We start from the raw sequence: 13521 nt of genomic DNA, 5'->3' as shown, positions 1-13521 counted from the left end.
CTGTATGCATATTCTTCAGTACCCCCTCATAGCAAAGACCTTTCTGATGCTCAAACAAGATGGGGGAATCATGATTCTCATATAAGAACATAAGCACTGCCACTCTGGGAAAAGACCAAAGGTCCATCAAGCCCAGCACTCTGTTTCCGACAGCGGCCAATCCAGGCCCCAAGAACCTAGCAAAAAACCAAAAATTTAATAATGATCAATGGACTCTTCCTTCAGAAATCTGTCCAGACCCCCTTTAAACTTAATGACTGGGACAAGTGTGGTTCCCACTTCTATTGGATCTTTCTATCAGAATTCCAACACTGGTCACATAAGAGCAGGGCACTCTTTTGCCTCCCAACATAAAGTTCCTAACCTTCATAGCTTGGATGTTGAGATGTTAACATTGTCTTCCCTAAACTTGCCTGATGGTGTTTTGCATGTCTTTTTAGCTGCTAGGAAGGATTCCACTAAGAGAGCACATGGTTTTAAGTAATTAGAGGTTTTGTTGTCTGGTGTGAGAGTGAGGCCATAGGTCCCTTTGTTTTTCCTACATAAAAACCTGCTTGAATATTTTCTGCATTTGTCAAAGGCAGATGTAACCACTAACTTTTTAAGGGTTCACCTTAGTGCAGTGTGTCCCCGAGAGGTGTCTCAAAAACAATTTGTGTAGACAGCAAGCCTGTGCTTCCTTTACAACCATCAGTGCCTGTAATCTGAGAAGACCAGCAATCTTGAGAGTCAGGTTCTTGAAATCCCATAACTGGTCCATATTTCTGCTTCCCCACTACCCCCAAAGCCCCAACTGAAAATGGTTTCAGGTCTGCTGTACATAGATTGTTTGCTATATAGTTTCTGAGTAGCATATTTACAGGTTTTTGTGTTGCTTCACAGTATCTGGCAGTGGAGAGATTTTATGTTGCTGTTAACTGAGGTGACACTAGAATCTGAATATATATTTGTTTTGACATATGATAAGTGAGAAATCTGGGACTGATGTGTTACGTACAGCTTTTTGATATGGGATAGACAAATTCATAGTAAACTTAAACAATGAAATATTTAGGTATCCTTTGTTCATCTGTGAATTGTAATGTTCGCTATGTCACATTTATTAAGAAGAAAGGTTGAGAACCACTGCTATAGTGCAATTGGAGCTTATCACTAGAAGGTAAACCCATCCCTTTAGTTGTTCGTTTTATGCTTGTTCTTGCTACTTATTAAACTCCCCATCAAGCCTCCCACAGGGTCATGCAGTTGGTGAAAGCTGCTTTTAAGCCGCTAGATAGATACCTGCATGGTCTTATTTTTCATGGCAGTTACTTCAGCATGCAGGGCTAGCTTTGTCTTTTATACTAAGTTGCTTTTTGTTTGTTTGCTTGTTTTTCAGTAGCAGAATGGTTTCTATGTACTCATTTGAAATTTTTTTCCAAGGTAGTATTGAAAATCCATCTTAACCATTCCATAGTTCTACCAACTGTTTTCTAAAACCCTATGCCCGCAAGAGTGAAAGTGCACAATAGAAAAGTCTTGATCCTTCTTCCTACAGTGGGCTAAAGCCCATAGAAGGTCTACCCAGCTTTTTGTTTCTTTTGACCCTAGCAGGATGGAAACTGCTGTCTATTTGGCAAGCAGACTGCATTTCTTTTGTTTATGCTCAGGTAGGGCCCAGTCTGGAGGGCTGTGTCACATTAGAGCTAGGTTAGACTTTCAACACAGCAGTAGGGTTTGGCTAGACAATAGTCCTTAATCTGTCTGGGGTTTAGAATTTAACTCCATCCCACCCCCGGCCCATTATTTTCAGTTCCAGTCTGGCTTCCAAAAAAAAAATTTTTTTTTTAACTCATAGTTTAAGGCTTATTGCCTTAAAAAAAAAAACAATTTTAGTGTTTGTTCATTGAAGAATCTTGGGTTCCTTCCCCCCCCCCCCCCCCCCCCCCAGTTGAAGAAAATGTTGTTACCTGTAGAATGTGTTCTCCGAGGACAGCTGGTCAGGAATCCTTGCAAACCTCCCTCCTTCCAAGGAGTTGTATTCTAAGAAACTTGCAATGCTCTGAAAGGGTCTTGCGTGACAGAAGCAGTTTGGAAGAGGCACATGTATGGTGAGACTTTTTCTGCTGTGTTCTGCCCGCATTACTCATTTGTTGAGCATTGTGTTGAACTCGTATTTGTTTTTCAACTCTAACATTAGTCTTATAAATAACAAGCAAGCTGGGGATCTTGTATATCTAAAGTGTGACTTTATATATCCAGACTAACATGACAAGAGATTTTCACTTAAATCAATTCAAAGTAGGGCATAATTAAGTCCACTGTTAACCAATTTGCCTTTTTGCTCCTCTGTTTTTCTTTTTAGGGAAGGGAGAAGGAGGACTGTGACTTGCTATTTCTTCACTATTTCTCTTGAAGACTCTGACATACTGTTCTTATGTGTCCATGGCTTGCCTATATTCTTGCAAGTAATCTTGTGTCCCAAGGCATGACTGTAGCTATTTCTGTGTCACTCAAGGGAGGTAGGAGTTGCTCCCCCCCCCCCCCCCCCCCCCCGGTGTCTAGAGGAAAGAGTACATTTAAACTACTGTAAATATTGATTGTCCTGTGCCTGGGATGTAACCTGCTGTTAATTGTCTCTTTCAGGGTGCAGAATAAAAAGCATTTATTTTCTGTCCTGTGGAATATTGTTTATGCGTCAAACTGGCGATGTCAAGGGTGCCAAGTCCACCGCCACCGGCAGAAATGTCGAGTGGCCCGGTGGCAGAGAGCTGGTGTTACACACAGGTAAGTATAGTCCTTAACAGTATCTAAAACAGTTCTGGGCAGTATAAGCATACTATGGTTTGTAGAGCAGTTTAAGTATTAATGCTATATGTCAAAGTATGGGGCAGTCATTGTTCACAGCTTATCTGGCCTGTGCTTTCTCATGGAGGAACATACTGTAGAACAATACTTGCATGTGTTCTTATCAAGGTACATCATGCAGAACATTTGGAAAAGGAACGGGATGTCTTACAGAATTTGGCTAGTTTGTGTTGGAGCTTGACCAAATTCACTTGTGATGGGTCAAAATACTGAATTCTGTTTTCCCTGTCTGGCTTTATTGGCAGAGGAAATTTTTGTTCTCGACCTCTGTCTGCAGTTTAACACACACTATCATGTATGTTGTCATAAAATTAGTAGATGTTGGCAGATAAGGACTACTTGGTCCACATTATTGTAGCTTATAATATTTCCCAGCTGTCAATCATAAAGGCATGATCCCCTATTTTTCTTTAGCTGGAAAGTGTAGTCAGTTCAGCTTGTGACGAGTTTGAAGAAACATCCCACCTCTTTCCCAGTTATTTGTGGTGAAAACAAGGTTCTGGGATAGCCATGGATAGACTTTGTCCCTTCTGTACTACTCTGTGTAAGTTGGTTTCATATTCCTCTCTTTATTTCAAGTGATTGAGCGATTCCTTAACCTATTAGACCAGTCTAAACATATAGATTATTTATTTTTGTTACATTTGTACCCTGCGCTTTCCCACTCATGGCAGGCTCAATGCAGCTTACATGGGGCAATGGAGGGTTTAGTGACTTGCCCAGTGTCACAAGGAGCTACCTGTGCCTGAAGTGGGAATCGAACTCAGTTCCCCAGGACCAAGGTCCACCACCCTAACCACTAGGCCACTCCTCCACTCCCCCTGTCAGCAGATGGAGGCAGAGACTTGTGATCAGAATCTTCAACATCAGCATAACAGGTGGTGCATGCCAGTATTCCTCTGCCTCCAGCAGATGGTGCAACAGTTTCTGTTTGGGCCCCAGTTTTTATCTCTTCTATCCAAGTGTCTATTGGCAGGCACTCTAGGCATCAAGTCCCAGGATCTCTTGGGGACCTCTACTCTCCAGATAAAGTATCTGTGGTCCCCAGAGGTGGCTTGAGCTCCTCCGCCTGTCCAGGGTTCCCTCATCATCTTGGGTGGAAGATGTTTGGTGTGCGGATGAGTTTTTCCAAGGACGAGTTCCCCTCTGGGGTCTCCTCTTTGCAATCTGGAAAGTCTCTCCTGATGAGGCACTACATCTCCAAAGTGCACTTGCTTTGGAGGTGGTGGAGTCGAGGACTGTTCCAGAATTTAAAAAGGCATGGGATAAGCATGTGGGATCGCTTAGGAACAGGAAAAATTAGGGGTTACAGAGGATGGGCAGACTGGATGGGTCATATGGCCTTTATCTGCCGTCATGTTTCTATGTCTAGAGGAGTTGTCCTCCCTTGAGGACAAGACGTTGACAGTTATTCAAAGTCGTTAACTCGCGTCAGGATTGTGAAAAATTACAGAAGGACCTTACGAGACTGGGCGGCTAGATGGCAGATGACGCTTAGTGTGAGCAAGTGCAAGGTGATGCATGTGGGAAAAAAGAACCAGAATTATAGCTACGTCATGCAAGGTTCCACGTTAGGAGTTACGGACCAAGAAACGGATCTGGGTGTCGTCGTCGTCATCGATAATACACTGAAACCTTCTGCTCAGTGTGCTGCTGCGGCTCGGAAAGCGAATAGAATGTTGGGTATTATTAGGAAAGGTATGGAAAACAGGTGTGAGGATGTTATAATGCCGTTGTATCGCTCCATGGTGCGACCGCACCTTGAGTATTGTGTTCAATTCTGGTCGCCGTATCTCAAGAAAGATATAGTGGAATTGGAAAAGGTGCAGCGAAGGGCGATGAAAATGATAGCGGGGATGGAACGACTTCCCTATGAAGAAAGACTAAGGAGGCTAGGGCTTTTCAGCTTGGAGAAGAGACGGCTGAAGGGAGACATGATAGAGGTATATAAAATAATGAGTGGAGTGGAACAGGTGGATGTGAAGCGTCTGTTCACGCTTTCCAAAAATACTAGGACTAGGGGGCATGCGATGAAACTACAGTGTAGTAAATTTAAAACAAATCGGAGAAAATTCTTCTTCACCCAACGCGTAATTAAACTCTGGAATTTGTTGCCGGAGAACGTGGTAAGGTGGTTAGCTTTGCAGAGTTTAAAAAGGGGTTAGACGGTTTCCTAAAGGACAAATTCATAAACCACTACTAAATGAACTTGGGAAAAATCCACAATTCCAGGAATAATATGTATAGAATGTTTGTATGTTTGGGAAGCTTGCCAGTTGCCCTTGGCCTGGATTGGCCGCTGTCGTGGACAGGATGCTGGGCTCGATGGACCCTTGGTCTTTTCCCAGTGTGGCATTACTTATGTACTTTTAATTTCCTTAGCAGTGGCAGAGTCTGCCTTGGAGGCCTAATTTGGTGGGCTTGAAGGGGACTCCAATAATTTTTCACCATCAAAGGCTCTGTTGAGGTTGATGCTGGTGGAATGTAAGGCCCTAGACCTGGTTCTCAGGGGATCGAGATTGATGAGTGAGTTTATCTCCTTCCATGATACCTTGGGGAGGTTGTTCAAAGTGAGTGGATGTTCTGGTGTTAATAGTCACCAAGAAGACCATTGTTGCAGTGGATGGTGGAACGGCCCTTAAGGAAGCCCACAACTGTAAGATTGAGTTGCTGCTTAAGCACATCTTTGCCTTCTCAGCATTGGGTGGATACAGGCAGTGGTGGTCACGTGGCTTGGACAGTTCTATATTGGATGGAACGGCTTTCTTGGTTGTCAGATTTGGTACTTTTGTAGTCAGGGGTTGCCTTTTTATCTTTATTAAAAATTTCTATACCACTTACACTAACAAGTGGTTTACAGAAATACATTAATCATTTCCTACACATAAACATTCAGTAAATTTCAAAAGTGGAAACAAACTGAAACTCTATATCTATGGTTATCCAAAAACTGTAATGAACAGTCCAGTAATGCTTTATGGCAATATACACTTCTTCTTTTAAAAAACAAGGAAAAGACCTCAAAACACCCAAATGCTTACTTTTGATTTTCAGCATCTTTAGCTGGGGTCGTGGTATTCATCACTGGTCATAAAAACCTTGTAGTTTATTTTTTTATTTACTTTGTCACCATTTAATATATTTCATCAAATTTTATTTCCTTAGTGTCCCTCCGGACTGGCCCAGAATGTGACTGATGGGTTGTGCACGCCTTCCAGCAGGTGGATACTGAGAAAAAAAACTGTGTCTCTAGTGAGCCAATAAGAACCCTTGCCGGCTAGAGAAAGATCCAGTAAGCTCAGTCTCCAGCAAGTGGAAGGTAGTGAGCCCTTCAGTCTCAGTCTTTTCTTTCTAATCTCTTTCTGGTTAAAGTGCTTGGATTGTTTAATTTATTGCTGTAAAAAAAAAAAATAAATAAAAAAACCTGCTCTTTGGAGGCAGAGGCCTGTGGGGGTCTCTTAGTGCCTCGGGGGTGTTAGAAGGCAGAGTCCCTCCCCCCATATCCTCCCTGTTTAATGTGGGGCTGGCTAGTTTAATCTATTGCTAGCATTCTCTATTTTAAAATAATAGAAGAATTACCTCAAGCTCCTCAAGGGGGGAGCTTTAGAGGTGGGGAGAGGCAGCTACTTGAAAAAAAAAATTGGGGGGCAACCCGGTCTACTGTCTTTGGCAGAGCCGTCCTTTGGTTTGTTTATCTTGTTAACGAGCAGGGCATCTCCTTCGCAGTTTGTGTCTTTGCCTTTCGGTGTGATCAGCTGTTTTTGGTGATCAGCTGTTTTTTTCCGCGATGTCTGAAAAACTCCTCCGTTGTTCAGTGTGTCAGCGGCGGGGTCTTGGTGCAGCAGGGGGTGTGTAAGTACTGCACCGCTGTGGAGGAGCAGGGTGCAGGAGCTGCTAAATCAATGGCGTTGCCGGGGGGAGGGGGGGGGATGGGTCCGATTCCTTGGTTTTGGTGGCGGTTGTGTCTCCCTCTCTTGCAGTTCTGATTTTGGCGGGAAACGCCACCATTTTGGATGTTGCACCGTCTGTGGCTTCTGAGGCCCCTCTTGCTGCTATGCCTGTACCTGCTTTACAAACTTCTGTTTTGCCAACGGGGGAAGGAGGTTTTCCTCCTGAATTTGTGGTACAGATGTACCAGGCTTTTCTCGTGCACAAGGCTGCGCCGGGGGACCCTCCTGGGAGAAGTTCTCTGGAGGGTGCTTCTGTGACTAATAGATCTGAGGAAGCTGAGCAGGATTAGCTTTTTTTCTCGTGACCAGGACTTGCCATCCTTAGATGAGGAGGTATTTTTTCCTGAGGAGCAGTTTGCTGAGGAGATGGAGCAGACTGCAGAAGGTGAGGAATCTCTTCCTGTGGGAGAAGATCCTTCAGTGGTAAGGATTTTTCATAAAGATGACCTTCAGGAGCTTGCTTCTCAGGTTTCTTCTACGTTGCGTTTTGATGATCAGGATCTTCAGGTGGCGGAGCCCAGAAAGGTGGATTTGCTGGTCAAGGGTATTCGCAGAGCAGGTAAATCTTTTCCTGTGCATCAAGATATTAGGGATATTATTCAGGCTCAGTGGGAGATTCCTGATTCTGCTTTTCGGCTTGCTAGGTCTATGGTTAGGCTTTATCTGGTCCCTGACTCAGATAAAGACCTTTTACGCCCCCCAGTAGTGGATGTGGTAGTTTCCGTGGTTACCAAGCGAAACACTGTCCCAGTACATAAGTACATAAGTACATAAGTAGTGCCATACTGGGAAAGACCAAAGGTCCATCTAGCCCAGCATCCTGTCACCGACAGTGGCCAATCCAGGTCAAGGGCACCTGGCACGCTCCCCAAACGTAAAAACATTCCAGACAAGTTATACCTAAAAATGAGGAATTTTTCCAGTCCATTTAATAGCGGTCTATGGACTTGTCCTTTAGGAATCTATCTAACCCCTTTTTAAACTCCGTCAAGCTAACCGCCCGTACCACGTTCTCCGGCAATGAATTCCAGAGTCTAATTACACGTTGGGTGAAGAAAAATTTTCTCCGATTCGTTTTAAATTTACCACACTGTAGCTTCAACTCATGCCCTCTAGTCCTAGTATTTTTGGATAGCGTGAACAGTCGCTTCACATCCACCCGATCCATTCCACTCATTATTTTATACACTTCTATCATATCTCCCCTCAGCCGTCTCTTCTCCAAGCTGAAAAGCCCTAGCCTTCTCAGCCTCTCTTCATAGGAAAGTCGTCCCATCCCCACTATCATTTTCGTCGCCCTTCGCTGTACCTTTTCCAATTCTACTATATCTTTTTTGAGATACGGAGACCAGTACTGAACACAATACTCCAGGTGCGGTCGCACCATGGAGCGATACAACGGCATTATAACATCCGCACACCTGGACTCCATACCCTTCTTAATAACACCCAACATTCTATTCGCTTTCCTAGCCGCAGCAGCACACTGAGCAGAAGGTTTCAGCGTATCATCGACGACGACACCCAGATCCCTTTCTTGATCCGTAACTCCTAACGCGGAACCTTGCAAGACGTAGCTATAATTCGGGTTCCTCTTACCCACATGCATCACTTTGCACTTGTCAACATTGAACTTCATCTGCCACTTGCACGCCCATTCTCCCAGTCTCGCAAGGTCCTCCTGTAATCGTTCACATTCCTCCTGCGACTTGACGACCCTGAATAATTTTGTGTCATCGGCGAATTTAATTACCTCACTAGTTATTCCCATCTCTAGGTCATTTATAAATACATTAAAAAGCAACGGGCCCAGCACAGACCCCTGCGGGACCCCACTAACTACCCTCCTCCACTGAGAATACTGGCCACGCAATCCTACTCTCTGCTTCCTATCTTTCAACCAGTTCTTAATCCATAATAATACCCTACCTCCGATTCCATGACTCTGCAATTTCTTCAGGAGTAGATGGTGGTAGGGCTCTGCTAGATCCTCAGGATCGCCGTATTGAAACCTTGTTAGAATTCCTTTGATGTTTCTGCTCTAGCAGTGCAGGCTGCAATTTATGGGTCCTTGGTAGCCAGAGCTTGCTTCCGCTGGTCTGAGAGAGTGTTGGACTGTTCTTCAGATGATCTTTCAGCTATTGATAATGAAGTGGCTAAGCTGGAAATGGGTTCTGCCTTTTTGGCAGATGCTCTTTATGATTTGCTTCGGGCTTCTTCTAAGTCTATGGCTCTTTCTGTTGCGGCCTGTCGTCCGCTTTGGCTGCGTGGTTGGTCGGCGGATGCGGCCTCTAAGTTCAAGCTTATTAAATTTCCCTTTAATGGCTCCTTTCTGTTTGGAGAAGAATTAGACAAGCTGGTGCATAGCCTGGGTGAGGCTAAAGTTCCAAGATTGCTGGAGGATCGTCTGAGGGGGTCTGGTCGTGGCAATTTCTCAGGTTGTGGTAGAGGACATGATTTTTGTCGTTTTCGGCCAGGTAGAGTTTTTCAGGGACAACGCTCCAGATTTTTCCAAAGGACTCAGTCCTTTTGAGGAGTTTGTAGAGGAGGTCGAGAGGCAGCGGTACCCTTTCGTCGTCCTCCCGCTCTCAACAATGAAGGTTTGTGGGCCCAGCCTCTAGTCCAAGTGGGTGCACGGTTGGCACAATTTCAAGGGAGGTGGGCCCAGATTACTTCGGACCAGTGGGTATTAGAGGTTCTCCGAGGACAAGCAGGCTGCTTGTTCTCACTGATGGGTGACGTCCACGGCAGCCCTTCCAATTGGAAACTTCACTAGCAAAGGCCTTTGCTAGTCCTCGCGCGCCCATGCGCGGCCGTCTTCCCGCCCAAACCGGCTCGTGTTCGTCAGTCTTCTTTTGTCCGCGCTCGGTACGGTCGTGTTTCGCCGTTCGTGCCCCGGAAAGTTGACCTCGCGCGTCGTCTTCGACTCGTTTCTTCTCAAACAGTTTAAAAAGTGTTCAGGAAGAGCCTTTTTGGTTTTTTTCCTTCCCGTATTTCGAGCTTTTCGCCCCGGTAAGTTTTCTTTCGTCGTCGGGGTAGGCCTCAGTTAGGCCTCGGTCGAAATTTTCTTCTCCCTATTTTTGTGGTGCCAATTTTCGTCATTTCGAGTTTTGATCTCGCCGGCGTGATTTTTCCGCCCATGACATCGAAGCCTTCCAGCGGCTTCAAGAAGTGCACCCAGGGCACCTAGCTAAGTTGCTGTGAGCCTCGTCTTTCGTGCTCTATCAAAATGCCTAAACGCAGAGGGAGAACAACGAGCAGAGCTTCCCCGCTACCCCCCTCTTTACCTGGTCCGATGGATCGTTTTGTGAGGCCACAGGGAGTTGTTTTTGACGGCGGAGTGCTGCCAGTAGAAAACGCCGGCAATTTGGAGATTTTGGCTTCTCCTGGCTGTGAAGTTACCTTGAGCCCCGCTGCGCCCACCCCTCCTCCCCAGCCGATTGGCGCCAGTTCCTTCCTTGTTGAATCGACGGGGTCCACTCCGGAAGATGGTAGGGGCCCAGAGGAACGCCGATTGGAAGCTTCATTTACATCTCAGGTTGGAACGGAGGGCAGTCTGCCCGTGGAATCGCTGCGGATTGAGGGAGGAGGACCTGAGGATTTGGGTGAGACTCGTGAGCGGTTTACTGAAAGGTTTGAATTACCTAAAGAGCTAGTAACTAAACCAAAAGAAGTGACATTAGAAGCATTATGGGATTTAGTTTCTAATTTGGGACAAACTTTTTTAAAACAGACTAACGAAGTAATGCCAAAAGTAAAATCCTTGGAAATTGATTTACAAAAAAAAGATGTGCAGCTTAAAGAGTTAAATGACAAAGTGGAAAAAACGGATCAAAGAATTGTGAAGATTGAAACAATACAATCTACTATGATGAAAGACTTGACAAACCTCAGACTGAAAACTGAAATTTTTGACAATTATACTAAAAGCTATAACCTGAGATTTGTCAATTTTCCTAGACTACAGAATGTGGCTCCCCTTGAAATGCTGAAACGCTATATGCGTGAAATTCTGATGATACCCGAGTCAAACTTACCACCATTGACTATGGCATATTATATTCCTGGAAAAAATTTGAACCAACTTGATAATCCGATTGATGTCTCCCTTTTGCTTCAGACTTCTGACTCTGAATTAGCAACTGCCGCCACGTTAGTGGCGACGGTTGCATTATTACCAGACAAGAACTGGATCTTCCGTTTATTTTTCCGTAATAAAGAGAAGCCTTTTTTGGGTCTTAAAATATTATTATTTCCTGATGTCTCCAAGGAGACTAGAAGACGGAGGAAGCAATTCTTGCTCCTTAGGCCTGAGGTTCTGCACTTGGGGGGAACCTTTTTTTTAAGGTACCCCTGCAAGTGCATAATAAGGCTTAGGGAGAAGAAATATGTTTTCACAGAACCAGCCCACGTATCGGCACTTATAGCCTCGGTAAAAGTGGATAAGCAATAAATTATAAGATAACTCCACTTAGCTAGTTTTGCATCATCCGTTATATACTTCCTTTTGTTAAACTCCCTTAGGTATCCTAATCTTGGATCCCAAATTTATGGACTTGAGTATGGGTTACCTTGAAAATGTATATTGTTTTTTCTCTTTATATATTTTCTTAACATTCCTTAACAGTTATGTAACTGCCTTATTTTTGTATACTTTCTTAAGCAAGATATCTCTTGTAATAAAATGGATAAATGAATAAATATTAAATAAAAAAAAAAAAAAAAGAAGTGCACCCAGTGCGCCCGGTAATCTCGCTCACTGACAGGCACGCGTCGTGTCTTCAGTGTCTGGGGGCTGGGCACCGCCCTCAGGCCTGTAGTCTGTGTTCCCTTTTACAAAAGCGGACTCAGGTAGCGAGGATAGCCCAGTGGAACATTTTGTTCTCGGGCTCTTCGTCGGCATCGGCACCGGGGGTATCGAGTGCATCGACGTCTTCAGCGTCCAGACCTTCATCCTCTGCTGCCAGTGCATCGAGTACATCGAGGCATCGGCCCTCTGCATCGGCGCTGAGACATCGGACGACTGTATCGACGTCGGTGGTACCGGGACCTCGTCTGCTGATGTCGTCGGACGGTGGTGCTTCGTCTGGAGTGCAGGTGAGGGCTGTCCATTCCCCTGCTGGTGGCGGTGAGCCTTCGGGTGGGTCTCCCCCTAACCTGAGGGCTCCTGCGGTACAGCCCCCCCGAGACCGACTCTCTTTGGTCTCGGCCCCGAGGAAGAGACGGCTGGATTCTACGTCCTCCTCGTCGGTGCCGGGAAGCTCCGGTGACATGCTTCGCAAGAAGTCGAAGAAGCATCGACACCGGTCCCCTTCCCACGTCGACACCGAGAGCTCTGGGTCGCCGAGGGAGTCGGCACCCAGCAGGCTTCGGCACCGAGAGGACCGCTCACCCTCTGTCCAAGAGGTGTCGATGCGCTCCACTCTGGACAGCCCGGAACAGACTCTGACATCGACACCTGCATCGACCTCCATGCCTTTTTCTGCAGCCGCTCTGAACGAGAGCCTCCGGGCCGTTCTCCCAGAGATCCTGGGAGAGCTGTTGCGCCCTACCCCTCCGGTACCGGGGGTGCTTGCGCCACCGGTACCTTCGAGCGTGGCGCCGGCTGGTCCATCGCCCGGGGGGAGGTCTCCGGCGTCGGTACCGCGTGCGGTGCCGACCGCGGTCGCCTCCCAGGAAGGCTCCCCGACTATGTCGGCGGAGGGAGCTTCGCCGGTGCGGGCAAAGGAGTCTACCTCTCGACGCTCCCACCGTGGCCGTGGTTCCACGGAGTCGAGCCGGGCACGGTTGCAGACACAGGTTCGTGAACTTGTGTCTGACACCGAGGGTGAGGCCTCGTGGGAAGAAGAGGAAGACATCAGATATTTCTCTGACGAGGAGTCTGAGGGTCTTCCTTCTGATCCCACTCCCTCTCCTGAAAGACAGCTTTCTCCTCCCGAGAGTCTGTCTTTCGCTTCCTTTGTCCGGGAGATGTCTACGGCCATCCCCTTCCCGGTGGTTGTGGAGGATGAGCCCAGGGCTGAAATGTTTGAGCTCCTGGACTATCCTTCTCCACCTAAGGAAGCGTCCACAGTACCCATGCATCATGTCCTCAAAAAGACATTGCTGGCGAACTGGACCAAACCATTAACTAATCCCCACATTCCCAAGAAGATCGAGTCCCAGTACCGGATCCATGGGGACCCAGAGCTGATGCGCACTCAGTTGCCTCATGACTCTGGAGTTGTGGATTTGGCCCTGAAGAAGGCCAAAAGTTCTAGGGAGCATGCTTCGGCGCCCCCGGGCAAGGACTCTAGAACCTTGGACTCCTTTGGGAGGAAGGCCTACCATTCTTCTATGCTCGTGGCCAAAATTCAGTCCTACCAGCTCTACACGAGCATACACATGCGGAACAATGTGCGGCAGTTGGCGGGCTTGGTAGATGCGCTCCCCCCTGAGCAAGCCAAGCCTTTTCAGGAGGTGGTCAGGCAGCTGAAGGCGTGCAGAAAATTCCTGGCCGGAGGGGTGTATGACACCTTTGATGTTGCGTCCAGGGCCGCTGCTCAAGGTGTGGTGATGCGCAGACTCTCATGGCTGCGTGCCTCCGACCTGGAGAATAGAATCCAGCAGCGGATTGCGGACTCGCCTTGCCGTGCGGACAATATTTTTGGAGAAAAAGTCGAACAGGTGGTAGAGCAGCTCCACCAGCGGGACACCGCATTCGACAAGTTCTCCCGCCGGCAGC

General features: G+C 46.7%; 1 protein-coding gene across 6 annotated transcripts in view; it reads left to right on the top strand.

Annotated features, from left to right (window-relative positions):
* Window positions 1-13521, top strand: part of SPOP (speckle type BTB/POZ protein) — a 302309-nt gene that overhangs the window by 91675 nt on the left and 197113 nt on the right. For 5 of the 6 annotated variants that reach the window (XM_030221297.1, XM_030221291.1, XM_030221294.1 and 2 more), the window contains one exon: window positions 2626-2766. In XM_030221297.1, the coding sequence (XP_030077157.1) occupies window positions 2689-2766 (78 nt within the window). In that variant the 5' untranslated portion in view covers window positions 2626-2688. Of the gene's footprint in view, window positions 1-2457; window positions 2502-2625; window positions 2767-13521 lie in introns of those variants that run through there. The other variant, XM_030221296.1, reaches the window with a different exon arrangement.

The sequence above is a fragment of the Microcaecilia unicolor genome, chromosome 12 (assembly GCF_901765095.1).
Source record: "Microcaecilia unicolor chromosome 12, aMicUni1.1, whole genome shotgun sequence".
Taxonomy (NCBI): domain Eukaryota; kingdom Metazoa; phylum Chordata; class Amphibia; order Gymnophiona; family Siphonopidae; genus Microcaecilia; species Microcaecilia unicolor.
This window is presented reverse-complemented; position numbering and strand designations above follow the sequence as displayed.